Source organism: Paramisgurnus dabryanus, chromosome 16 (genome assembly GCF_030506205.2).
Source record: "Paramisgurnus dabryanus chromosome 16, PD_genome_1.1, whole genome shotgun sequence".
NCBI lineage: Eukaryota > Metazoa > Chordata > Actinopteri > Cypriniformes > Cobitidae > Paramisgurnus > Paramisgurnus dabryanus.
In genome coordinates, this window is record NC_133352.1 from 2,884,014 (window position 1) to 2,909,081 (window position 25,068).

The 25,068-nt window shown below is 36.5% G+C and overlaps 1 protein-coding gene across 4 annotated transcripts; it reads right to left on the bottom strand.

The window, feature by feature from the left end:
• Nucleotides 1–9,671: 9,671 nt before the first annotated feature.
• LOC135757467 (uncharacterized) lies at nucleotides 9,672–22,489 on the bottom strand. Of its 4 annotated transcripts, XR_010536255.2 has the most exons (7): nucleotides 19,934–22,489; nucleotides 19,499–19,632; nucleotides 18,109–18,256; nucleotides 17,166–17,325; nucleotides 16,833–17,085; nucleotides 11,345–11,436; nucleotides 9,672–10,244 (listed from the first exon to the last, which is right to left on the bottom strand). XR_010536255.2 is itself a non-coding variant. In XM_065272007.2 (6 exons), exons 3-6 carry the CDS (start codon nucleotides 17,243–17,245, stop codon nucleotides 10,079–10,081), a joined length of 591 nt encoding a protein of 196 aa, XP_065128079.1. In that variant the 5' UTR covers nucleotides 17,246–17,325; nucleotides 18,109–18,256; nucleotides 19,499–22,469; the 3' UTR covers nucleotides 9,672–10,078. The 4 variants fall into 4 exon arrangements, 2 of the variants coding, with proteins under 2 accessions (XP_065128079.1, XP_065128078.1); XM_065272007.2 differs by having other exon boundaries at nucleotides 19,499–22,469; XR_010536256.2 differs by lacking the exon at nucleotides 11,345–11,436 and having other exon boundaries at nucleotides 9,682–10,244.
• Between the last annotated feature and the right edge of the window lie 2,579 nt (nucleotides 22,490–25,068).

A 25,068-nucleotide genomic window follows, 5' to 3' on the forward strand; every position in this document is an offset into this window, starting at 1 on the left:
CCTACCTTTGCTTACAGCAACGCCCCGAAGAGGAACGAACAGTGTCAGTAGTGAGAACCTCTTACCTCTGCTCCAACGTTTGCCCTGAAGTGAAAGAAAAGCCCAAGTCTTGTGAGTAACTTACCTGTGTAGTGTGTGACCTACCTTTTGCTTACAGCAACGCCCCGAAGAGGAACGAACAGTGTCAGTAGTGAGAACCTCTTACCTCTGCTCCAACGTATGCCCTGAAGTGAATGGAAAGCCCAAGTCTTGTGAGTAACCTACCTGTGTATTGTGTGACCTACCTTTGCTTACAGCAACGCCCTGAAGAGGAACGAACAGTGTCAGTAGTGAGAACCTCTTACCTTTGCTCCAACGTACGCCCGAAGTGTATGAAAAGCCGAGCCTTGTGAGTGACTTACTTGTGTGGTGTGTAACCTGCCTTTGCTTACAGTAACCTCTTGGTGAAGGGCGAACGGCCTCAGTAGTGCGAATACTCACCTTTGGTCACTGCCTCGCCTCTGTGAAACCTGGAAGACCCCCAAGTGTCTGGCGAGGTTCCAACGGAGAGACCTAAGGGCGAGAGGGAGAGAAAGAGACGAAGACATCAGGCAAGTAGCGACCCAGTACCGGACCAAGCCATTAATTGTGTTCTCCCGGTTTTGCCTCCAGGAAGAAGCGGAGGGCGCCACGGATTGAAGAAAACCTCTGGAAAAGATTCCTAGCCCCCGCTCCGTGGTCCAACTCGTCCTGGAGGCGAGAAGAAGATTGTTTTAAACTGCCCTTCCCCTTTACCCCTTTCTTTTAAATATTTAAATAAAGATATATTTTAATTGTAGTATACTCGTCTGTCTGGTCATTGGGGTGGTCTTGGGAACCTCCTCGAGGTGTAACTTAGAAAGGGGCGTGGCCCTTTAGCTATCTTGGGTCCGCCCCGAGCCGTGACATATGCATAGTTAATTTTATAACACACATCCTTTGATGACATTCTGTGTAATCTTTCTGTCTCCATGGTCTGATTTGGTCATTTGTTGTTTCAGGATCTTCAGAAGATGAATATTGAAGAATCTGAGAATAGACGCAGAAAGGTAAGTCTGCATAAAAGAAACCAGTATGTTGTCACTTTAAGACATTTACCTGTAATGACTCCTGTTTAGCAGATGCTTTTATAACACATAACCTAAAGGAAATTACATGATAAAGAATATAAAGATAAAGCATCTTCATAAGAGAAAATAGTACTAGGGGTTTCATTCAGAATTGAATAAAATAAAAATAATATTTGTAGCTAGTATACACTTGGACAGTAGGGATGTGCATCTCCATAAATGAGTCTGATGCAATACGCATCTCGTTGCATAGTCTAAGATGCAATACATTAAAAATACTTGTGAAGCAGTTACAATGCAATACAATGTGTTTCACATTGCAGTCCGATTTCAATTCGGTTAAACACAATGTGGCTACTGCAGTTGACTTTTCCTATTGGATGTTGGGTCCAAAAAATACCTCGTGACGTAAGCAGGTTCAAGCTCACAATGCCCTTGTTACGATCTCACCACACACTTGGGGTGTGTTCCACTCCAGTTTTAGGGACGCACTCGTGAACTTCCCTAAACACTTCCCCTCGGGGGAATCCCTGTCACCATTTTGAAGTGCATTTTACTTTGTCAAGTGGTTGAGGGAAGTTTGTATGGACAGACCCTCATATGTACATGTATCTACTTCATATGTACACTTCATGCAGCTCCATATCCCACAATGCAACCCGATCACTTCAGCAACTCGCGCATTGCACAGTTCAAATGATGGAGGGTGGCGGTTTCCACTTTCCATGTGATCAAGGGCTTAGGGTGATCCATTTGAACCTAGTTTCAGCAGGATTGGGCACTCGAACAACGTAAGCAATGACGTTGGCAGGGTTGGTACAAGCTTAGTTATCCTGGGTCTGTGCATGATGTCAGGGTGCTGAGGAACAGCACCCTATGTATCACCGAAATCACCCGATTGGCTGGTCTCCGGTCAATATGACGATTGCTTTGCCTTCCCGTGGCATCATGATAAGAGTAGAAGTTTTCTTAATATTTACCAAACAAACTATAGAAAAATATACAGTGTTTATTGGTCTTTTTTTTTTTATAAGGCCATTGCAAAAGACTTGTTTCATTATTCCATGTTTTTGGGCTTTTTGGATGGTTATTAGAACATCACCTAGGTGTTGAGGGAAGGGGAGTGATTAAAGGTCCTGCTAATTGGTTTTATAACATGTTGTGATAGTGCTACAAGGCACTGCACACAGAGACCACAGAAATGTGGAGAGATTACACACTTCTATAAATGTAGACAGGACAGTTAAAACCAATGATGACTTTGTTTTTTGATGTCTGTTCTTTTGAAAGTTATATGGGCAATTTGTGACTATAAGAAAAGACTGTAATAGTAAACAAAAAGTATACAACAGTTTGATTGTTTGTTTGAACCCTACATCATTTTAGGCTATAGATGAAAGAAGAGCGCGAATGGCAAGCTTACCTGAACTTGCTCATGGTGTGCCACTTAAAAATAAAATATCCAAGTGGCTTGATGAGGACCAGGAAATTTATGTTATTTGAATCAATTCAGGTTAGTAAGTTTATTTTATTTTTGTAGTTTTTCTTGCATGCAAGATTTTCTGTTTAAATGTGAAATTATCAAAAATGTATAGGCATTGTTTGACTTCATTGGAGAGGTGGAGGATGCTACAGAATGGTTCCATATCCAAAAAGCCTTATCACCACCACTTAGAAATGACACATGTGGAACCATTTTCGGAAGACATATCAGAGGGCCAACCACACTTTATGTCCAGTGGATTTCCCCCGAAGATGCAGGGGTAGATTTACAGAATGTTATTTTGGTAAAACTTATAGTAAGGTGCTGTTAGTTACCATTTAGTAGATGCATTAGCTAACATTCGAAAACTATGAACAATTTTGTTTAACAAGGATTAATTAATGCTGAAAATGTTAGTTTGTCAATAGTTACTGCACCACAAACTAACATGATTAACTTATGTTTACTGTGACAGCATTTGATTTTAATAACGTATTGATAAATGCTGAAATTTAACAATACTAATACAGCATTTATTAAACTTTGTTCATCTTCCCAGCTAACAGAAAATCGTTCTAAGAACATTCCCTGAAAGTTCCCAACGTTTCCAAAAACGTTCTGCCAACGTAAAAAGTGTCCAGTTTTCTTGACGTTCTAAGGACGTTTTTGTGTTGTCTGAACGTTAGAGGAATGTTACATTTAACCATTTTTAAACGTTATGACAATGTCATGTTTTAATGTTCACACAATGTTTAAAACAACAACTGTTTATTATATTGACTTGTTTGATTATGTAAATGATAGAGAAACTTTGCATTTTATTATTTTATAAAACATTATTTCTGAATGTTTGGTAAATATATTGCTGTAGAAAACGCAATTCACTTATTAGGTTTAGATGTTGATGTTTTGTTTCATTTTAAGTCACCATTATCGTGATTAGTGTTTGTTTTAGTTGGACTCTTGACCCTTGACTTTTTGCTTCCAACTTTTTTCCCTGGTTGTGTTAACTTTGTGTTAATACACCACATTTGTTATAAACATTTAAAGTTAATAGTGTAATTCTGTGGTGATTGGTAAATAATGAAAAAGATCACTACCTAATTAATTTACTAATCAAAAGTTTGTTTTCTGTCAATAATGTAAATGAGATCCAGCACTTTTACAGCAGTTTGTTATTAAGAAGAATTAGAAACTTTGGACAAAAAATATCCGCTGTATAATTGGGATGCACAAACATCAAGAATCAGACTATGAATCTTAACCATGGTGACAAATAAAATTATTTTAAAAAATCATTATTTATCCATGCTGCAGTGCATGCTGGGAGTCCTGAATGAGATTTGTAATTTGTTGATACCCAGCATGCATTGCAGCATAAACTTTTTCATTTATTTGTCACCATGGTTGAGATTTATACTCTGATTCTTGATGTTTGTGTTTCCCAACTATACATCGGATATTTTTTGTCCAAAGTTTCTAAAACTCCTTAATGACAAACTGCTGTGGAAGTATATATATATTATTGACAGAAAATAAACGTTTGATTAGTAAATAAATAAGGCAATGATCTTTACCATTATGTACCTAACACCACAGAATTACTCTATTAATTTTACATGTTCATAAAAATAACACAACGTTAACACAACCAGTGAACAAACTAGCAAGCAAAAAGTCAAGAGTCCAACTAAAACAAACACTAATCACGATAATGGTGACTTAAAATGAAACAAAACATCAACATTTAAACCTAATAAGTGAATTGCGTTTTCTACAGCAATATATTTACTGAACATTCAGAAATAATGTTTTATAAAATAATAAAATGGAAAGTTTCTCTATCATTTACATAACAATCAAGTAAGGAATAATTGACAACGGGCCATTTAATTATAAGAAAATAATGCACACCCAAGGTGCAATGCGGCACGACGGTTCGCGTCAAGAAAACTGGACACTTTTTACGTTGGCAAAACGTTTTTGGGAACGTTCTTAGAAATTTTTTCTGTTAGCTGGGTTATTGTTAGTTCATGTTAGCTAATTCACTTACCAATTGTTATTCGATTGCACCTTATTGTAGTTAAGTTTTTTTTCCCCAAATGTTCTTTGTTTATCATTTAAGGTCAGTTCCCCAGACAAGGTTTAGATTAATCCACACCAGGACTAGGCATTAGTTATTTTGGAACATTAAAGTTGTTTTTACAAATACCTTACAAAAAACATTACTGATTAGCATTTTGATACAAAAAAAGGGGCTGATGTTTTAAGCTATGTCAGGGTAAGATGATTTTTAATTAGGGCAACTTAAACATACACTTTAGTGTGGGACTAGGATGAACCCTGTCTGGGAAACCAACCATTACTGTTTTATGCAATTTGTTAATCTACTGTTTTATGTAAATTGTTCAGTTTATGCAGACCATTCCTACACTCAATGGCAATGACAACCAGGTTAAAGAGGATTGTGATTCTGGGACTGTCAGCCTATTGGATCAACCGAGCACCTCTAATGAACAGCTGAGATCTTTCTCCCCTCGATCAGAGCAGGAAAAGACTGTCCAGAAGCATGAAAAATATTAAAGCACAAGTGTAAACCCATAGTTATCTCTATACCTGTATCACATTTGATAGACTGTCATCATTTGTCATTTGTATTTATTATCATTCTTTTTCAGGACCAACCTCCAAACCAACCTTGCCTTTCAGCCAAGATTGATGATGATAATCCCACTAGTAACCAGATCAATGTTGTGAGGGATTACAAAGGCAATACCCACAACATACTGAGAAGCGCAGTTCAGGCTTTTAGTCGGCGCCTTTTTAACCCCGGAGCAAGACTTGATGTAATTTTTGTTGATGATACAAAAACAGCAGAGGGGGCTGTGGACAGTGGCGGTCCGACTAGAGAGTTCCTCAGATTGCTCATTAAGGCTGTCCAACAGTCTAGTATTTTTGAGGGCCCTGAAAATAGTAAGAGGTTGCGGCTTGACAGTGAAGGTAATCATTTGAAAATTAAGTTTATAACAGTTTTCTTCAACCCTGGTCCTCGGGGACCCCCTTCCATAACGTTTTAGATGTCTCCTTAATTATCACACCTGATCTAACTCATTAGCTTGTTAGAGTGACATTCTGGAAGGAGGCTGATTAATTGGTTCAGATATTTTAAATAAGCAGACATCTAAAACTTTCTGGAATGGGGTCCTTGAGGACCAGGGTTTAAGAACACTGGTTTGTAGGGTCTACTCTTACACCAAATACCAAGGGGCGGTTTTCCGGACAGGGTTTAGGTTAATCCGATACTAGGCCTTATTAATATTATGTCATTTAAAGGTGAAGTGCACGTTTTCTGAGAAAAGTTTTGGAAAAGCGAGTCGGGCTGACTACCAAAACACACTTGTAGCCAATCAGCGGTAAGGTGCGTGTTTACTTAACGACATTGTTGCCCCCGCCTTTAAGAAGTTTTTACAAACATACCTTAAAAAAAACACCAATACAAAACAATGTTGTCAAAATATGTTAAAATTAAAGCAGACAAGGTGTTTTTAACCCTGGAGAACCCAGGAAAATCCAAAAACCCATTTATTCTATTGAACAAATTTGACCCTGTGGGTCTTCCAGGATAAAATTAAAGCAGCTCAAACATGCGTTTTAGTCTGGGACTAGGATCAGCCCTGTCCGGGAAACTGCCCCCAAAAAACATGTATTAAGCTCTGTCTTATTTAAAATGGTTTCAAAACATTATGTACCAAGTATTGTAGTATTAAACATAATGTAAATTTTTTTTACAGCTTTGCATAAAGGTCTCTACAGGCAGATATCACGAATGATATCAGTTTGTATAATTCATGGAGGAATGGGGCCACATTTCTTTTCAGAAAGGCTTTTTCTCCAGGTTTGTGGTAAACCCACCCCTCCTGCAACCTTGGATGAAGTAGATGATGAGTCCTTTAAAGAAATGCTTTGCAAAGTAAGTGTTTTTCTTAAACTGCAGTGAGCAAAATTTGAAAGACATTGTATTATGAAGGGTACTCTCCTTGCTCTATGTGTTGTAGCTGCAAAAGGACTGTTATTTGTTGGTCTTTTTTCAGATAAAAGAAGCTGAAACTGTTGCAGAAGCCAAAGCTGCCAGTGAGATGGCAGAAGATTGCCTGTCCATTATTGGAGCCTTTAGATTCATTTGTACACTTAAACAACGGGACATGCTGGTACAGTCAGCTGTGGAGTACTACGTTGAAGGGAGATGCAATGCTGCACTGACACAGTATGTAGTATCCACAACTTTCTTTTTCATTGAAATTGATTTATACCATGTTCTTTGTAGATTCTATATGTTTTTCACAGGTTTGTTAAGGGTTTTAAAACCCTTGGACTTCTTCAAGAAATGCAGACACAGACAGATCTGTTTCGCACCATATTTGTTGAAGACAAAAAACACTGAGATCATCAGACCTGACATCACTGTTTGAAGTAAACCTGTCAGATCAAGACACCTATAAGCGAGAACTAGAGACCATGACCTTGTGCTTCTGGAGAGACTATATCATTGATGTTGAAGGTATTTACAAGTATTTTTTAAAGTTTTGTCTTAAGTTTTATACGCAGCTGCAGTATTCAACATTTTTCAATATGATTAAAAGTGTAATATTTTAATCAAGCAGTTTTTCAAAAAGGTTAATGACATTTCACAGAAAACGTGATGCAGCCGCCACGCAACTGACACGCAACAGAAACGCCACGCAGGCGGTGTCAATCGGCCCTTACTCAGAGAAAAGCTGCGCGGGGTTTGTTAGTCAAGTTAGAGCTTTTATTTGTGACACCTCATAAGCAGTGCGAGCGGGAGATGTAATGTAACGCATATTAAACTACGGATGAGGATAAAGCCAAGTGCCCAGGTTATGAAAAGAGGAAAGATGAGGAGAAACGTGCAAAAGACAAAAGTAAACTACAGTAGTCTATGTATGCAGCTCACTCAACTCAATATAAGTAAATAATAAAGTATATCTAATATATCATTGTTGCTTGCTATGCAGTTACGCATGGAGCAGTAATATTAATTTTTACAGAGATCGAACATATTCAAGTCCAAAATAAATCTAGGCTATAATAGTTCATAAATGTATTCAGGAATTTAATTTGTTAGTTTAGTGCAAGGTTTTAATAGAAAAGGTTTGTATTTATTATTATTATATTTATTAATTTAAGATAAGGTTTAGAAAAGATTTACTTACTCTTATAAAGTATAAAATAGATTGAAAGCACTGTTTATATTTTTATGTATTATTATATGTTTAATAATAGAATTTAAATGCAGTACATATACAGGAATATTGTGTTTTTATGTTAAAATAGCTCTACGGCCCTACGACAAGATGTCCATCTCAGAAATGGCCCAAAGCCAGTTTGAGACCCCTCCTTTAGGCACTTGGTGCAGTAAACTTCCGAAACCTGGAGCTTGTTTTTGCATAGTTTTTTGGCACAATAAGTTGTTATTTTCAACGCATTATGACTCTGCTGTTGCTCATAGAATTGGTTAATAGAAAAAAACGGGCTTGGTAAAAGTCCTGGTTGAGTTCAGGCTCAGGATTTTTTTTTTCACTTTAAGCCCTGTCCATTGTTGTGTCATATTAAACCATGTTATTACCTTAACTAAGAAGAGTCGATACATACCTCTATCATCTTAGTGCGTGCACTTAATCGCTGTGGCACTTTGAAAGCACTTAGCTTAGCCCAGTTCATTCAATGGTACCAAACAGAGATGAAGAAATGACCAAACACATCAAAGTTTTCCCCATTTAAAACGAGTAGTTATTCGATGAAATATCGTAGCGCTTTTAAAAGCGGGTTAAAAAGGGTAACTATAATGTATAGCAGAATAGCACTTTTTGGGAGTACTTTGGCGCAGTGCTATTCCGCCATACATTATAGTTACCCTTTTTAACCCACTTTTAAAAGTGCCACGTTTTAATTTGTGCCACCATATTTTTATCGTATAACTACTCTTTTTGTTATTGGGATAACATTGATGTGTTTGGTCATTTCTAACATCTCTGTTTGGTACCATTGAATGAACTGGGCTAAGCTAAGTGCTACCAAAGTGTTGCCGCGCGCCACAGTGCTTAAGTGCACGCACTAAGATGATAGAGGTATGCATCAACTCTTCTTAGTTAAGGTAATAACATAGTTTAATATGACAAAACAATGGCGTATCCCTTTAAATAACTGTTTATACTAAATTTGATTTTAGACATTACAAATTTTGCATTTGTGCTCCGTGAACACTGGGAAAAACCATGCAACAAATTACATGAAAAATAATTACATCATATTTCAGCCTGTAAGGAATGACTTAAACGGTACAGTTGTTAACCTGAATATCTTATCTGATGTAGATGGAGAATGTTCACCATTGACGTTGGAGAATGTGTTGGAGTTTACTTCAGGTTCTTCAGTCATTCCACCCCATGGCTTTGAGAAGCAGCCCAGAATCGAATTTCTCCATGACGCACCAGAGAGAATTTTCCCTGAGGCAAACACTTGCAACATTGTGTTGCAATTGCCCAACCATTCCAATTACGAGTCATTTAAAACACACATGAGCAATGGCATGCTGTGGGCACCAACATTTGGCATAGTGTAGTTCAACCTGTGCCTTTATGGTTTACAAATTCCTTTAATGAAATGTACCTTATTTACTTGCCCTCATGCCATCCTAGGTGTACGTAACTAACTTTTCTGGAATAACATTAGATAAAATTCTAGCAAGCCATAGGTCTGTGATATTATTGAATCGAGTCAAAATTCAGTGCCATTACAAAGCTAGGTACACCTAGGATGGCATGAGGATGAGTAAATAAGGTAACTTTGGGTGGAGTTTAAATAGTGTTTGTGTGAAATTTACTATGGTTGTTTTTGGACAAAATGAAATGTTAGTTGATCAGCTGTTTATTTTTCAGTGACAATTTCTGTCAAGTTCATACTAAATGATTTGCTAAAACTGTAGCTAAGATAAATGTAAACTTAATTGATGCATGTTTATTTTGTTCAACTTGGCTCATTCTAACAGTGGCTATTCTAAGACATTGTTACACCATAAATGAAATATACCTCATGTTTTACTCGCCCTCATGCCATCCTAGGTGCATATAACTTCCTTCACAAAACACAATTAGAGTAGCATTAAAATCCTAGCAGTTGAATTTCATTTGGGTGAAGGTTAAATTTTAAATAACATTGTCTAATGTTTTTATTTGACAATTAAATACTCCAGTTGTTCAGCTTTTTTATTGTGCAGTAACAAAGCATTTTATCCAGTTGGTGCACAAATAAATGAAATCCACATGTTCCTAATTATTCAACTTGTCTGTCTGATATGCACAAACAATTTCTAAACCCCTTTAAATTTCACCAAGCATTTGTTTCACGGCAAGAACTGTGTTCATGTAGACAGATAACGCATCCGAGTATGGTACATCTGGGTTTGGTAATGTTTCCAGCTCTTCTTCAGTCAAGCCACGAGGCAGATCCAACTGAGGAACATGAACACCTTCTGCTGGTTGCCCTTGAAGGTCTTCCCTGACTTCATCAATATCAGGGCCGTGCAGAGACCATTGGAGGGGCAGGTGCTCAAAGAATAAAAAGGGAACTTTGCTCGCCGACACACAAGCACACAACTGAAACAAATAATAAAGCAATATAGAATAGAAAGATGATAAGTAACGTTTTTCTTTATTTTCCTTGCAAATAGAGTGAGACAAAAAAATCTATATAGACTGAGTTTTATACAGTATCTATATATTTATGCATTTGGCAGCAGCTTTTATCCAAAACGACTTACAGTGCATTTCATTTAGTGTTTGTGTATGTCAACACAGTATATGCAGTTTTGAAATTATATGATATTATATATTGCATTGTGACATTAAGATATTATTACGTTTACAGGCTTGTGTTTTTGTTGTCATATTTAAAATATAATTCTATTCTATTCTAATCCTGTTCGAAATTTGTATACAAAGAGAGTAGCCTACATATTTTAGTTTTGAATCGTGTTTGTGTTGTGTTTTTGCACACTTTGATGCCTTGATGACAGGGCAATAAAATAATGACATTCATCTCTCCTTTCATTCATTTTATGAAGCCTCTAGTACTTTCTTTGTTTTCAGGTAAACTAAAACTGGTTGCAAAGCTGGAGAGTTTTTGACTGAGTTAATAATTTAGCACGAGTATGGCTATATTACCCAACATCAGCTCACATTGTCTTTTATCAAAGGCGAGTCCAGGAATCGTAAATTCAATATGATAAAAAAATTAAGAGTTTTTTTACAGTATTTATCGAATCTTGCTCTTCCAACAAACTCCGCGTGACAGGTGGATGACATTAGAACAGCGCAAGAGCGATTTGAAATCAAACTCCTCCGTATGATTTCCAGAATATTTCTCGCGGTACTTTGATGTCATGTGCGTTTCGGTTCTTGCATTGCTGCGTGAAGTTGAGCACACCTAAAAACTCGAGACAGCTACCTGTATGAACTTCCGTCAGAGAACGTCCCTGCCTTTGCCTCATCCATTGTTTTTATATGGGAAGAATGTTTTATTTTCAGCGTGAGAAATACAAGGTGTGGCGTGTGAAGGCTGAAATGCGTGAGACTTGAGAGCCCTGTTTGCATCTAACGTTCTAGAGATGTTAATACACACAGACAGCAATAAACAAAAGCTGTGCATGCTCTCCTCACGTTGTTCTTGTAAAATAATAATAATATAACAAGCATACCGCTTCGGTTCAACGCCGGCTCGAGGGGGATCCTCCCTGTACTGCGCACCGTGTCGTGCACGTGTGGGCGCTGCTAGCGCTGTGAGCTTTCCCTAAAGAGATTGTCCAATAAAAGGTCAATACGTCATCATGTGACTAATTTTATTTTCGGCTAAATTATTTTTTATTAATTTTACTAATAGTTAGATTGGGCAGGCCTTCACAAAAGGGCATTTAATTACAAAAAAATGCCTTGACAAAAAGGGCACTTTGGTCATCCAGGGGTAAAGGGGCAGGTGCTTGGGCACCCGCCGCCCCCCCATCTGCACATGCCTGATCAATATCAATCTACAACAGTTACAATAAAAATTATTTAGAAGACTAAACATTAAACCGGAGTAAAGTTAGTTTTGGATATTCGTGACACATAGTCCGTACACACTGCATATTAATTCGGTTGTCACTTCACCTTTTAATGCATAATCCTGTTCTATACACACACAGTTCAGTAATTTACGGGACTCACAACCGCATTCTACAACTGAATTAACTCCCGCAATATACAGGTAGTTCTGGTCAAAGCTGTGAGTGATAAGCACGCTAGACCGCAGAACGTTGCTATGGTTATTTCTGTGTCAATCATCACATTTTCGGGAGTGAGTCTTGTTCCGTACAGACATGAACAAATATTTAGGGGATTCACTCCCACATTTTAATGCGGTTGTCACTCCTGAAAGTTTGCAGTGTGTACGAGACCATAATACAGTAATGAACGGCAATGAGCCCATAATAAAAAAATATTTATAAAAAGAGCAAAGCTGACAATGTTTCACAACCTTCATTAACATTAGTTTCTGTCGATATAATAACCACTGACCCGCAGAAGCCGTCAAAATCTCAATTGTGCTGGAAAAGCTCTCTCTTGGCGGAGCTGCAAGTAAGGGACCGTGGGGAAAGTGCAGGGGTTTTTTTTAGGGATGCACCGATACTGGTACTGGCCTCGATACCACATTTTCTAAAGTACTCATTAAAAGTCCCCCGATACCAGGGATCGATACCACAGTCTGAGAAATGTCTATGTTTGAGCGGCGTGTAAGGGGTTAATGCCATGCATGTTGTACAAAGAGGCAGAGTTTACAACAAACTGAAAAAATACTTGAGTTGCACTGTCACAGTTTAAATGTATTAATAATTATTTATTCTGTAATATGTTGCATACAACATGCTTTTCATTTTAAATACATGTTCTTAATTCCAAACTAGTCCCTTGTTTTTTTTGTTAAATTATATGACTAAAGCTGTTACCTGTAAATTTAAATCATGTTTTTTTTTTAAGTACTCAGTATCGGTATCGGCAAGTACTGAAATGCAAGTACTCGTATTCTAAAAAAGTGGTATCGGTGCATCCCTAGTTTTTTTGTTGTAACTTGATGAGCGGTGTTTTTGTAATAGCTTTTTTGTAAAAGGTCCTATAAACATCAAACCAGTGTCATTCTGTACAGGTGGACAGGGGACAATTTTCACAATCTCTTTACCCCTATTGGTGAAAAGCGAACTACATGTCTAACATAAACACTCTTTTTGTAATAGCTTTGTTCATCAGCGAAACAGGAACTGCATGTTTAACATTAACACTCTTTTTGTAATAGCTTTGTCCATCGTGAGACAGACACATCAAACCAGTGTCATTCAGTACAGAGAAACAGCTTTCACAATCTCTCTTTTACCCCTACTGGTGTGTTAATGTTAGACATGCAGTTCAGCATCCATCAGGGGTAAAAAGAGAGGTTGTGAAAGCTGTCCACCTGTACTGAATGACACTGGTTTGATGTGTCTGTCTCGCCGATGAACAAATCTATTACAAAAATGAGCGGTTTCTTGGACAGGGATTAGACTAGTCCTAGACTAACACAAATGTAAGAGCTGTCCAAACGGAAAACAAATTGCACTGCCATATCTTAAAATACATCAGTGCCCTTTGTTTTGCCTCAAAATGCACACAAGTAATGTTTTTAGTAATCCATGTTTGTTAAAACTAGTTATTTTCCTAATTAAACCAAGGCCTAGTCCTGGCTTAAGCTAATCCCTGTCCGGGAAACTGCCCCAAAGAGTGTTGTTAGACATGTAGTTTGCTTTTTCACCAGTAGGGGTAAAAAGAGTTATTGTGAAAATTGTCCCCTGTCCACCTGTACAGAATGACACTGGTTTGTTGTTTATAGGACCTTTTACAAAAAAGCTATTACAAATTGAGATTGTGATGGCTTCTGCTGATCAGTGGATATTATATCAACAGAAACTAATGTTAATGAAGGTTGTGAAACATTATCAGCTTTGCGTTTTTAATAAATATTTTTAGGGGTCAAGCCCAGAATGGGCGAGACCCCTATTGGGATTGTTAGTTTTCTTATTATTAGGGGTCAAGCCCAGAATGGGCGAGACCCCTATTGAGATTGATAGTTTTCTTATTATTATTATTATTATTATCTATTATTCTTCTTCTTCCGCCATTGCGTCTATGGCAGCCCATAGAACCGTACGTAGGAAAGTTATGAAATTTGGCACACTCATAGAGGACATTCCAAATAGTCACCACACCAAATTTGGAGTGTCTATGTCAAACCCAATAGCGCCACCAACAGTCCAAATTTTCACTTACATTTTTGGTTATAACTGCTGACCCGTACGTCATAGAAACGCAATTCTTGTTTCTTCTGATTCCTTGGCTCATGCCGATTCGATTGCACCATATGACGTCATTTCGGTTATGCTGTTTATTTTGATATTTTGAATTGTTTGTAAAACCTACTTTTTCGAACTCGTCCTAGAGCTTTTGTCCAATTTGCATAAAAAATGGGTCTGTAGCATCTAGAGACACTCATGGCAAAAAGTTATGGAATTCGTGTCGATTCGCCAATCCGTTTCCGTATACCGCGTCAACGAATTTTACGTAGAGTGCGTAAAAACGGATTTGAGGCTGTATCTTCGCCAAAGTTAAACGTATTCACACGACACTTGGTAGTTTTGATGGCAGTCATGATCTGAGGGTTCGTGCCCAGTTTCATCACAGCGCCACCTAGTGTTCACGAGATTTGAAAAATGGCTATTTTTGCTTATAACTACTGCAAACTTGAGTCTAAAATTATACAAGTGATATTGTTAGATTCCTTGAGGCATGCCGAGTCAAACGATACCAAAAGGTTTTCAGTCGGCCATTTTGGGGGTCGGCCATTTTGATTTTTAACTTTTTTTGTCGGAAAGTTATGAAATTTGGCACACTCAAAGAGGACATTCCAAATAGTCCCCACACCAAATTTGGAGTGTCTTTGTCAAACCCTATAGCGCCACCAACAGTCCAAAATTTCACTTGCATTTTTGGTTATAACTGCTGACCCATACGTCATAGAAACGCAATTCTTGTTTCATCTGATTCCTTGGCTCATGCCAATTCGATTGCACCATATGACGTCATTTCCGTCATGCTAATTATTTCGATATTTTGAATTGTTTGTAAAACCTACTTTTTCGAACTCGTCATAGAGCTTTTGTCCAATTTGCGTAAAGAATGGGTGTGTAGCATCTAGAGACACTCATGGCAAAAAGTTATGGAATTCGTGTCGATTCGCCAATCCGTTTCCGTACACCGCGTCAACAAATTTTACGCAGCGTGGGAACAAACGGATTTGAGGCAGTATCTTCGCCAAAGTTAAACATATTCACATGAGATTTGGTAGTTTTGATGGCAGTCATGACCTGAGGGTGCGTGCACAGTTTCGGAACAGCGCCACCTAGTTTGAGCATGTTGATGAGCATGCCGCAATGGATTTGCGGCTATATCTTCGCAAAAGTTTTGCACATTGGCAGTAGTGGTTGTCTACAAATCGGAAGGTTGGTGGTTCAAACCCCAGCTCCACCTGACCAAGTGTCAAAATGTCTATGAGTTATATGTCATAACAGTCATTGAAAAGTGATTTTTTTTTTTTTGCTTATAACTACTGCAAAATTGCATCACAATCATGACCTGATGCACCATCTATTGTATCGGTGCAGTGCCTCCTAGTGGTCAAGTCATTTGAGGCCATATCTCCACATTGCTTAATCATGTGTACACCAAATTTGGTGGGTGTCATCACAATCATGACCTGATGCACCATCTATTGTATCGGTGCAGTGCCTCCTAGTGGTCAAGTCATTTGAGGCTATATATCAACATTGCTTAATTGTATGTATATCAAATTTGGTGGGTGTCATCACAATCATGACCTGAGGAACCATCTATTGTTTCGATGCAGTGCCCCCTAGTGGTCAAGTCATTTGAGGCTATATCTCCACATTGCTTAATCGTATGTACACCAAATTTGGTGGGTGTCTTCACAATCGTGACCTGAGGCACCATCTATTGTTTTAGTGCAGTGCCCCCTAGTGGTCAAGTCATTTGAGGCTATATATCAACATTGCTTAATCGTATGTATATCAAATTTGGTGGATGTCATCACAATCATGACCTGAGGAACCATCTATTGTTTCGATGCAGTGCCCCCTAGTGGTCAAGTCATTTGAGGCTATATCTCCACATTGCTTAATCCTATGTACACCAAATTTGGTGGGTGTCTTCACAATCGTGACCTGAGGCACCATCTATTGTTTTAGTGCAGTGCCCCCTAGTGGTCAAGTCATTTGAGGCTATACAATTGCATATGTATATTAAATTTGGTGGGTGTCATCACAAACATGACCTGAGGAACCATCTATTGTTTCGATGCAGTGCCCCCTAGTGGTCAAGTCATTTGAGGCTATATCTCCACATTGCTTAATCGTATGTACACCAAATTTGGTGGGTGTCTTCACAATCGTGACCTGAGGCACCATCTATTGTTTTAGTGCAGTGCCCCCTAGTGGTCAAGTCATTTGAGGCTATACAATTGCATATGTATATTAAATTTGGTGGGTGTCATCACAAACATGACCTGAGGCAAAACCCATTGTTTCTACACAGCACTCAAGATTTGAAAAATGGCTATATTTGCCTTAATCTACTGAAAACTTCTTAAATCTTAAATCATGACGGTCATCAACCAATACTTCATTCTGTGCCCTTTTTGGCTTGACCCCGGCATCGCTGCTTGCAGCTATATTTTATTTTGGGCTCATTGCCGTTCATTACTGAATGCGTCACGAAAATACAAAACTAACTTTACTCCAGTAAACATTAATGGCTGCGATGATATATTCTGATGTCAAAATCTAGATTCTAAATTCAATTGCGTTTTAGGCACAGCTCTTCTGTAGTAGAAAGTCTGCCCAACCATAAATCACGGCGAGAAGAGTTTTTAACGTGCATCTGATTTTTTTGCAAAAGCAAAAAAGCAATATATTGTCACAGCCCTTAAGTTGCAATTTCTACTTTTTGATTTTCCATTGTATCAGATGGATTTATTTATCAGTGAATAAACATAAATGAAACATATGTTATGCTTTCATAAAAGCAAAAGTTAAACCACTGCAAAATTACCTGATTTGAAGCATCCCTCTCATGATTTGACCAGAGCTGCAGAGGAGTTTTGTTGCCTTCGGTTCTTAAACTGTGACTATTCCAGGCACTCTGAAATTCTTGTAGATGCCTCTGAATTAAGTAAGTCCAGTGCAAGGCAAACAAGTCCACATCCTGGTCCGGATTAAGCCATCCTTCATCTTCCATACGACGAAAGGTAGTGTAGAAGAGGTCTATTACTTGGTCAAAGACATCTCTCCACAGCCGCTCAATTCTTAATTTAAAAAAAGAAACGTGATAATTTCAGCAAAATTATTCATTGCTATTCATGTGGTCACAGGGTAACAAGCCTACCTCTGGTTGTGCACACTTCTTCCTGTAATGTGTGAATGTCTGTTTATTCCTCTGGTTTGTATCATGAAGCGGGCAAACATTACATTTTCTCCCCCCTTATCTTAAGTAAACCACAAGCCGAGAATAGCCGTCAATTCCCCCGTGGATAACAATTTTCCATCTGCAAATAAAAGCATTGAAAGTAAGTAATTTAAGAACACAACTATAAATACCTCATATATTAAAAAAATGAAATGTCCCAAACAAGCACACAAAAACTATATGAAATGACTACAACATTGAAGTCCTGGAGGGCTTCCTGCACCACATATTCATTTATGTTAGGAATGGGAACTTCAGTCCTGGAGGGCCGGTGTCCTACAGAGTTTAGCTCAAACCATAATTAAATACACCTGAAGCAGCCAATTAAGGTCTTACTAGGCATACTAGAAACTTTTAAGCAGGTGTGCTGAGGCAAGTTGGAGCTAAACTCTGCAGGACACCAGCCCTCCAGGACCGAAGTTGCCCATCCCTGATTTATGTCAATAAAAGCAAAACAAAGAATCATTACATACAACAGGTAGGGCAAGCTCAAAAATGCAGCTTTTTTAATGTTCTTTGTAGATTTAGGAGTAAAAGACAGATCTGAGATAGCCTAAACCATTTTCATTACCTATCAGAAAGTAAGACCCCTATAACATAATTGGAAGCTGAGTGCATAAAACAACACTCTGTAAGTGTAGGAGTGTATCAAGTACAGAAATACTACATCATACGTCCAACTCATTTTTTAAAAAGCTGACCATGTTAAGCATGAGAAGTCAGAATGCATGATATCTCCGGCTTAAGACACAGTCTTAATTTAGTGGTTATTTTTCTGCAACTTTCCCTAGGTCTGTAAGTTCAGAGTCTGTGTGACCATTACTAATCATTATCCATTTACAAATAAATGTTTAACACTAACCGAATAAGTTTATGATTCCCATCAATGTGCCATAAATGGTTGGGAGCTGGTACACTGTAACGTCGGCGTCTAGATGTCCTAAGGCGTAACCTGCGTAGTTCCATTCCTTCAGGATCTACTCGTCTTAATGATGCTAAAACCCTTTCTCCTGTAACAGATAACAATATTCATACTGTATGTTAGATCTTGCATTTTACATAAGTTTTTCCATCATAATTTAAACTGGACCAAAACAAACCAGCACACTGTAATTTCTTGCATAGTGATGATGGCTATGTTCAAGTATATAAGACACTTGCCATTTTTTAAGGGAAAAAAAAAAATAACAATTTTGTATGGCGGAAGAGCACTTAGTTTGCAACACTTCGACCTCTGGTGCAGTAACATCATCATTCCCCCTCTCACTGAGTTTGAGCGAGAGGGGGGAGTTCACAGGAGTGATGATGTTACTGCACCAGAGGTCAAAGTGCTGCAAACTAAGTGCTCCCATACAATATAGTTCTCATTTTTTATCCACAGTCTTTAAATAGGGAAAACATGGAAGTGTTTGGTAGCTTCTAAATTCACCCCGTTTGGATCCTAAGGAATGAATGGGGCTAAGCTAAATGCTAACACACTCACAACGCGCTGTACAAAGATTAAACACACGCATTGAAAAAAGATAGTTATGTATTAAAGGGATAGTTCACTTTAAAATAAAAATTCTGTCATCATTTACTAGGGCTGCACAATAAATCACATGCGATACAACACGCATCTCCTCAGTAATGCCGGTTCCTTGATTAGTAGTAAATCGCTTTTAGATGGAGCGGCATTTACTACACAGAGCCATAGTAGTTCCATGACAAGCTGGGCCATATCGCAGGGGATAAATTAATGTGAAATTGCCCTGATTGTCAGTGAACTATGGCTCTGTGTAGTTAATGCTACTCCATCTAAAAAGCAGCTGATGGCGATTTACTACCAATCAAGGAACTGGCATTACTGACGAGATGCACATGACAATCACATGCGATTTATTCCATAGTAGGAATATTTTGGAAGTATTGTGATAAATGATGGTAAGCACACAGTTGACGGTACCCATTAAATTCCATCATATTTTTATTCCTACTATGGAAGTCTATGGTCACTTACTGCTGTTTGTTTACCATCATTTCTCAAAATATCTCATGTTGTGTTCATCAGAAAAAAGAAATTCATACAGGTTTAGAACAACACGAGGATGAGTAAATGATGACAGAATTTTCATTTTAAAGTGAACTATCCCTTTTGGTCCAAGTTGAGGTAAGAACATAGACAAATATTGAAAAACTGTGGTGTTTTCCTTTAATTTTAAACCCTTGATGAAACATTACATTATTAAAATGTTATTTGCTAAATGTCCTACTTTGTATACGCAGTTCCCTGGATCTTATGTGTCCCAAGATCATCTTGTAGCCAGCATTAGGGTATCTCTGGTGTATTTCTGCCACTATTCTATCCAACTCCTCATTTGTAATGAAGGTGTACAAGTCACGTTTCCTAAAAACAAGGATGTTTTAACAGTCAGACATGTATTACACAAATTTTAATAATATAATTCAAACTTAATACAAATATAAATATATAATACAAATTCAAACTTTACTGCCTTTAAAACACACACATTAGGGAGTTAAACCAACTTAACTGTAGTCAATATTAAGATATAATACTAGTCATGCGATTGAACACTACGTTAGTTAACGCATGCTGGCATGCCGTTCAAGACATGGTAACGTTCTTTCCAAAAACATTTTAGGATCGACCTGCCCATCTTAATAAAACACTTTATTTTACATACCTTAAACCATGCTGTGCAAGTTTACGTCGGACTGTCCTTAGCGACACACCAACACATCTTGCCGTCTCTTCTGCCGTTACATCCAACGATTGGTGTTGTTCAAGGATGCTTCGATGTACAATCATAGCATGACGACTGCTGCATTGCGAGAGACTGAGTCGTTGAACTATACTTTGTGCCTCACCAAACTTCAGCCAAATCCTTTCATTTATTGTACAACCACATCTATCCGCTGCGTTTGCAACGTCGTCCTTTAACTGTAATACTCTTCTATATATAAAATGATAATCGAGAGAAGAATTTTCTTTGCAGAAATCAGCTAAAGCTAACAAATCATCAACAATCACTCTCCAAACACGTTCAGATTCACCTGCCATTTTGTGTTGTCAACCTCCCGCTGTAATGTCGTAATTTTCTCACTGTCCAATGACCGTGCGTGTTACATCAACGAGTGAGGTTTGGCTATTCAAATAGAGGCGAAAGCTGATTGGTTGCCCCCATATGGCCACACGTATGTACTGTCCAATGGCATTTTCTTACCTGATTGACAGTTGGCTAGAGAAAAGCATTTGGCAAAGCGAAAATGAAAAGCATTCGGCAAATAGGGCGATAAAAGCAATTGGCAAATGCTTTTTAAAAACGCAATTTAAAATGGCCATTTAAATTATATATTAATGTTCTATTTTATAATTTTCTTTTTTTGCGTTTTAAATCATGAATTAAATAAAGAGTTTTAAAATTGTCTATTTATATTTCAGTTTATAAAATGGTTTTCAAATTCACAGTTTTATTGAGCTATTTAACTTTATTTTAAAGCTATTTAACTTTATTTTAAAGCATGAATTCAAAAAACATTTTTAAATGTGTCTATTACTTTTTCAATTCAACAGTGTTTGATTTATTTCCATTTTTATGTTTGAATTATTAAATTGATTAATTGATTTCTTATTTCATATTAAACCGTCACAATTCGTCCTCCATACATTAACACAATGCTAACACATCTATTAAAAGATCAAATTCACTATACACATTATTAATGACGCATACTTAATGCAGTTTTATAAATTCCTGCCCAGAATTTCATCAAAATAATCGGAATTAGTGACGCTTATCGCAGCTCAAAGCATTAATACATTGCTATTAAGGATACAATTCATACACCTTACGTGTATAAGTTACAGTTTATTTATAGTTTATTAAAAAAAACAAAAACAAAAAACATTGGGACATAACTTGAGCTAACTCATTGATACAGTGCTATATAAGGATCAAATTCATACATCTTGGGTCTTAAACAGTTTCATTAATCCTGCCCAGAAAAAAAAATCATCGGGACATTAACATGATGCTTAACGCATAAATACAGTGCTATTTACAGATTAAGTTTACTATATACCTTATTAATGAGTCATACTTCACATACAGTTTTATTAATAAAAAAAAAACTTAACACAACCTTAGGGACATTAACATGACGCTTAATGCATGCGAATGCATTAAATACAGTTCTATTAAGATCAAAATCACTATATACCTTATTAATAAGTCATATACATATTACGTTTTATTTATTCCTGCCTAGAAATTAAAAACATATTGGGACATTAACGTGACGCAGTAATACATTAAACTAAATAATTCAGTGGCTTAAATATCACTAAAATAACTTAATAAAATTTCTTTATGTCACTTGGGTGATTTTTTTTGTTGGACAAACCAAAATAAATGACAAAAAAAGAAAAAGAAAATTTGTGTAATTATTTGTAATTATTGTGTAAATATTATTTAGGTGTATACATCAAATAAATTAAGTATTTAACTAACAGATTATTTCTAATAAATGTCCTTAATATTTGTTGTAAATTGATGCATACAAAATGCAGTTTTATAAACTCCTGCCTAGAATTTCATTAAAATCATTGGAACATGCTTATCGCAGCTCAATGCATTAATATAAAATTCATACACCTTATGGGTCGTGTATATACAGTTTTATTAACTCCTGCCCAGAATTTCATAAAAAACATTGGGACATTAACGTGAGCTGACTCATTGATACAGTGCTAAGGATCAAATTCATACAGTTTTATTAATTCATGCCCAGTAGGCTATTAAATAACCGGGACATTAACGTGACGCTGAACGCATTAATAAAGTGCTATTTAAAGATCAAGTTTACTATATACCTTATTAATGAGTCATACTATAGCCTAGTTTTATTAATTCAATTAATAAATATTAAAAAAATATAGCTTAATGCATGCTAATACATTAAATACAGTGCTATTAAAAGATAAAAATCACTATAAACCTTATTAATGAGTCATATACATATTTCGTTTTATTTAGCCACGTCAGGCAAAATGTTAAAAGGTTTAAGGGTTGACGACAGTGTCGGCGCCACAAGCGGGCCCTAGGGGGCATGGCCCGGCCACTTGAGTCACTGTGCCCCCTTACTTCTCAAAATAATAATGAACTTAATAATTTTAAAAATGTGCTGCAAATAAATTTGGTTATACAACGGATACTGATTAAAATTAGGAGTATAATTAATAAAATAAAATAATTAAAATACTAACCCACAATGCAATGCTAACATAGTCAGCCAGTTACATACACGCAGCCACTACATTTGAACAACACACATTTTTAAAGCTATCCCCAGTGTTATGTCTGCACTGAAAGTTAATGTCACGTTCGGGGTCTCAATCGCCATGCGTGAGAACTCATTCTCTATCTAAATAATGTACACTTGTAGGCTAAGTCTCTGCATTTGAGCAAGACGAAGACATTTTAAAAGGACCCTCTTAAAAAGTTTTAAAAGTCCTCTTGTCGCCTGCAACTCTTCTAAAGGTAAAATGCATAGTTCATTCTGGTGTTAGATATGTCAGTGACATTGTTTTCTTTTGCTGTTATTTGGTTATGTACTGGTCTTTATGATTTGCGTGAGTTTTTCAGTCTTGCACTTTAGCGTCATGATAAGTTATGGTTTTACTATAATGAGGGATTTATTTGTGACAACAAATTGGCCGGCTGTAATAATCCCGCTTATTTCACGGCTAGTTGCTATACGAATAAATATATAGACATAACATTTAGATTTTATGTCCTTTATTAGCTTATTTTTAAGAAATACAAACCTTCTGGGAACACATACGTTTCATAATGGGTGAAAGCCAGACGCGTTAAAACAAGTTAAAAGTCAAAAGACGAACATTCGGCTTAATAAATGTAAATACAATCTCATATACGTTATTAATTATGAATATTTATTCTGTATAATTTGAAGGTGTTAAACTCCCTGTTAACGTGACTCGCACGCAGCACCTGGGTGAGGCTGTGTTTCAGGCGGTTGTTCAAGGAATAAAATACCTTTGAATGTTGCGACTAGCCAATCAGTACTAAGCATTTTACAGTGCCATGTAGTAATAATAATAATAATAATAATAATAATAATAATAATAAAAAACTTCTACTAATAATAAAATAATAAGATGAACGAGGTGCCCCCCCCCAGTGGAAGTCTGTTCCCCCTTTGTTTTCCCTTTTTTTTAGTGTAGTGTTTTTATAGCATTTTTTATCACATTATATGTTTATTCTTTATATACATTGAAAGTTTTAATGGCTACTGAGATGTACATGTGTGCATTTATGTAATGTATCTTGACTGTTCTTGATTGTAAGTCAATTATTTTTACAGTATGAATCATATTATATGTATAATATATATTTATTATGTTTGGAAACTTAACAGTTTTAAAACAAACAGTAGAGAAAAAAAGAAAAGAAAAAGACAGGCTATATGTTAAAAGACATAAAACTGTCAAATATGAAATATTTAATAAATTGTATAATAGAATACATGATATTATTGCTTTTTAGTATAACCAATTGAAATCTTTAATCTTTCTAAATAAATTATAAATGTAACGTGATGAAAACGCTATAAACATAGAGGGAACAGACTTCAATGAGGAACAAACACCGGCGCCGTCTTTGATTCATTAGTTCTGATACCAAATAAAGTCAACTGCATAAATAGTCCTGTATCCATTGCAAACATATTTTATTAGAAGTCTTAAAAATGTCCATAACATAAAATCATTGTCAGCATACCATAGTTTGACTTGTACTGCGCTGCGCTGATTTCTAAAGACTGCGGCAATAGCGTTTTGCGCTCAAACAAATAAGAGAGCTTATGAATGGTCCAGGGCTGGGTTTCCCGATAACGATTACACTTAGCACTTAAGAGAGCTTTCTACGAGCTGCTTAACGAACATTCGTTGTTCATTTACGTGCGTTTCCCAAAGATGCACGTGAAACGATCGCTCGCAGCTGGGTTTTAAGTGCTACTTACGAGTCCCTATCCGTTTGTCAAGTGCTGAAATGTCACCTATAGAATGACTCGAATTTGTAGCAGAACCTTGTTTAGGCTGATGATCTTCAGCTGATGTGCACTAATGTTTTTTTATAATATTTTTCATTATTGTTTAATGACTAAATATTATAAAATTTTGTCATTTAACAATTATTTGTTTAAAATTATTTAAATGTTTTAATAATTTGTGCATAATGAAATATTCTTTTCCGTGTTTAGTAAGGACTCGTCCCACTGCGAAATGCCTTCTGCATTTTATGTAATAGTTTAGATTATTATTTGTTTTTAATTACTATTTATTATTAGGGATTATTGCATTGTACCGTACATATTTATTTGGTTTCCTTAATCAGATGCCATTTCATTTCAAAACAATAATTTTTACTGTAGATTAATTATAGAAGCAATTGGTAGGAACCATTTATCAATTTAATAGTACCAACTATTACCAAAATTTACCAAATTCTTTATTGATTTATGTTTAGTAATTTAAATTTGATTTCTTATTTTAATTTTAAATATATTATATTAAAGTAATTTAAACAAATAAACAAATAAGAATCAATAAATATATACATTTAAAACATTACATTATCGTCATTGCTGGAGTGCAATTTGCTGGTTGTCCTGCAGGTGACCTTGTAACTCTGTTGTCTTACGATGCACTTATGAATGAACGATTACTCCAGAGCACTCGTAGATCTACGATGATTTTCAAGTGCTACTTAAGTTACGAAGCTTTTGGGAAACGGCC

What these genes read in the sequence shown, in the direction of transcription:
- LOC135757467 (XM_065272006.2), bottom strand. Translation starts at nt 17,245, where the DNA reads ATGTTTGCCCGCTTCATGATACAAACCAGAGGAATAAACAGACATTCA. An exon ending in AGAAGTGTGCACAACCAGAG is followed by an intron (nt 17,086 to 17,165) that starts GTAGGCTTGTTA and finishes TTTTAAATTAAG; the next exon opens with AATTGAGCGGCTGTGGAGAG. An exon ending in AGAGGGATGCTTCAAATCAG is followed by an intron (nt 10,245 to 16,832) that starts GTAATTTTGCAG and finishes TATTTGTTTCAG; the next exon opens with TTGTGTGCTTGTGTGTCGGC.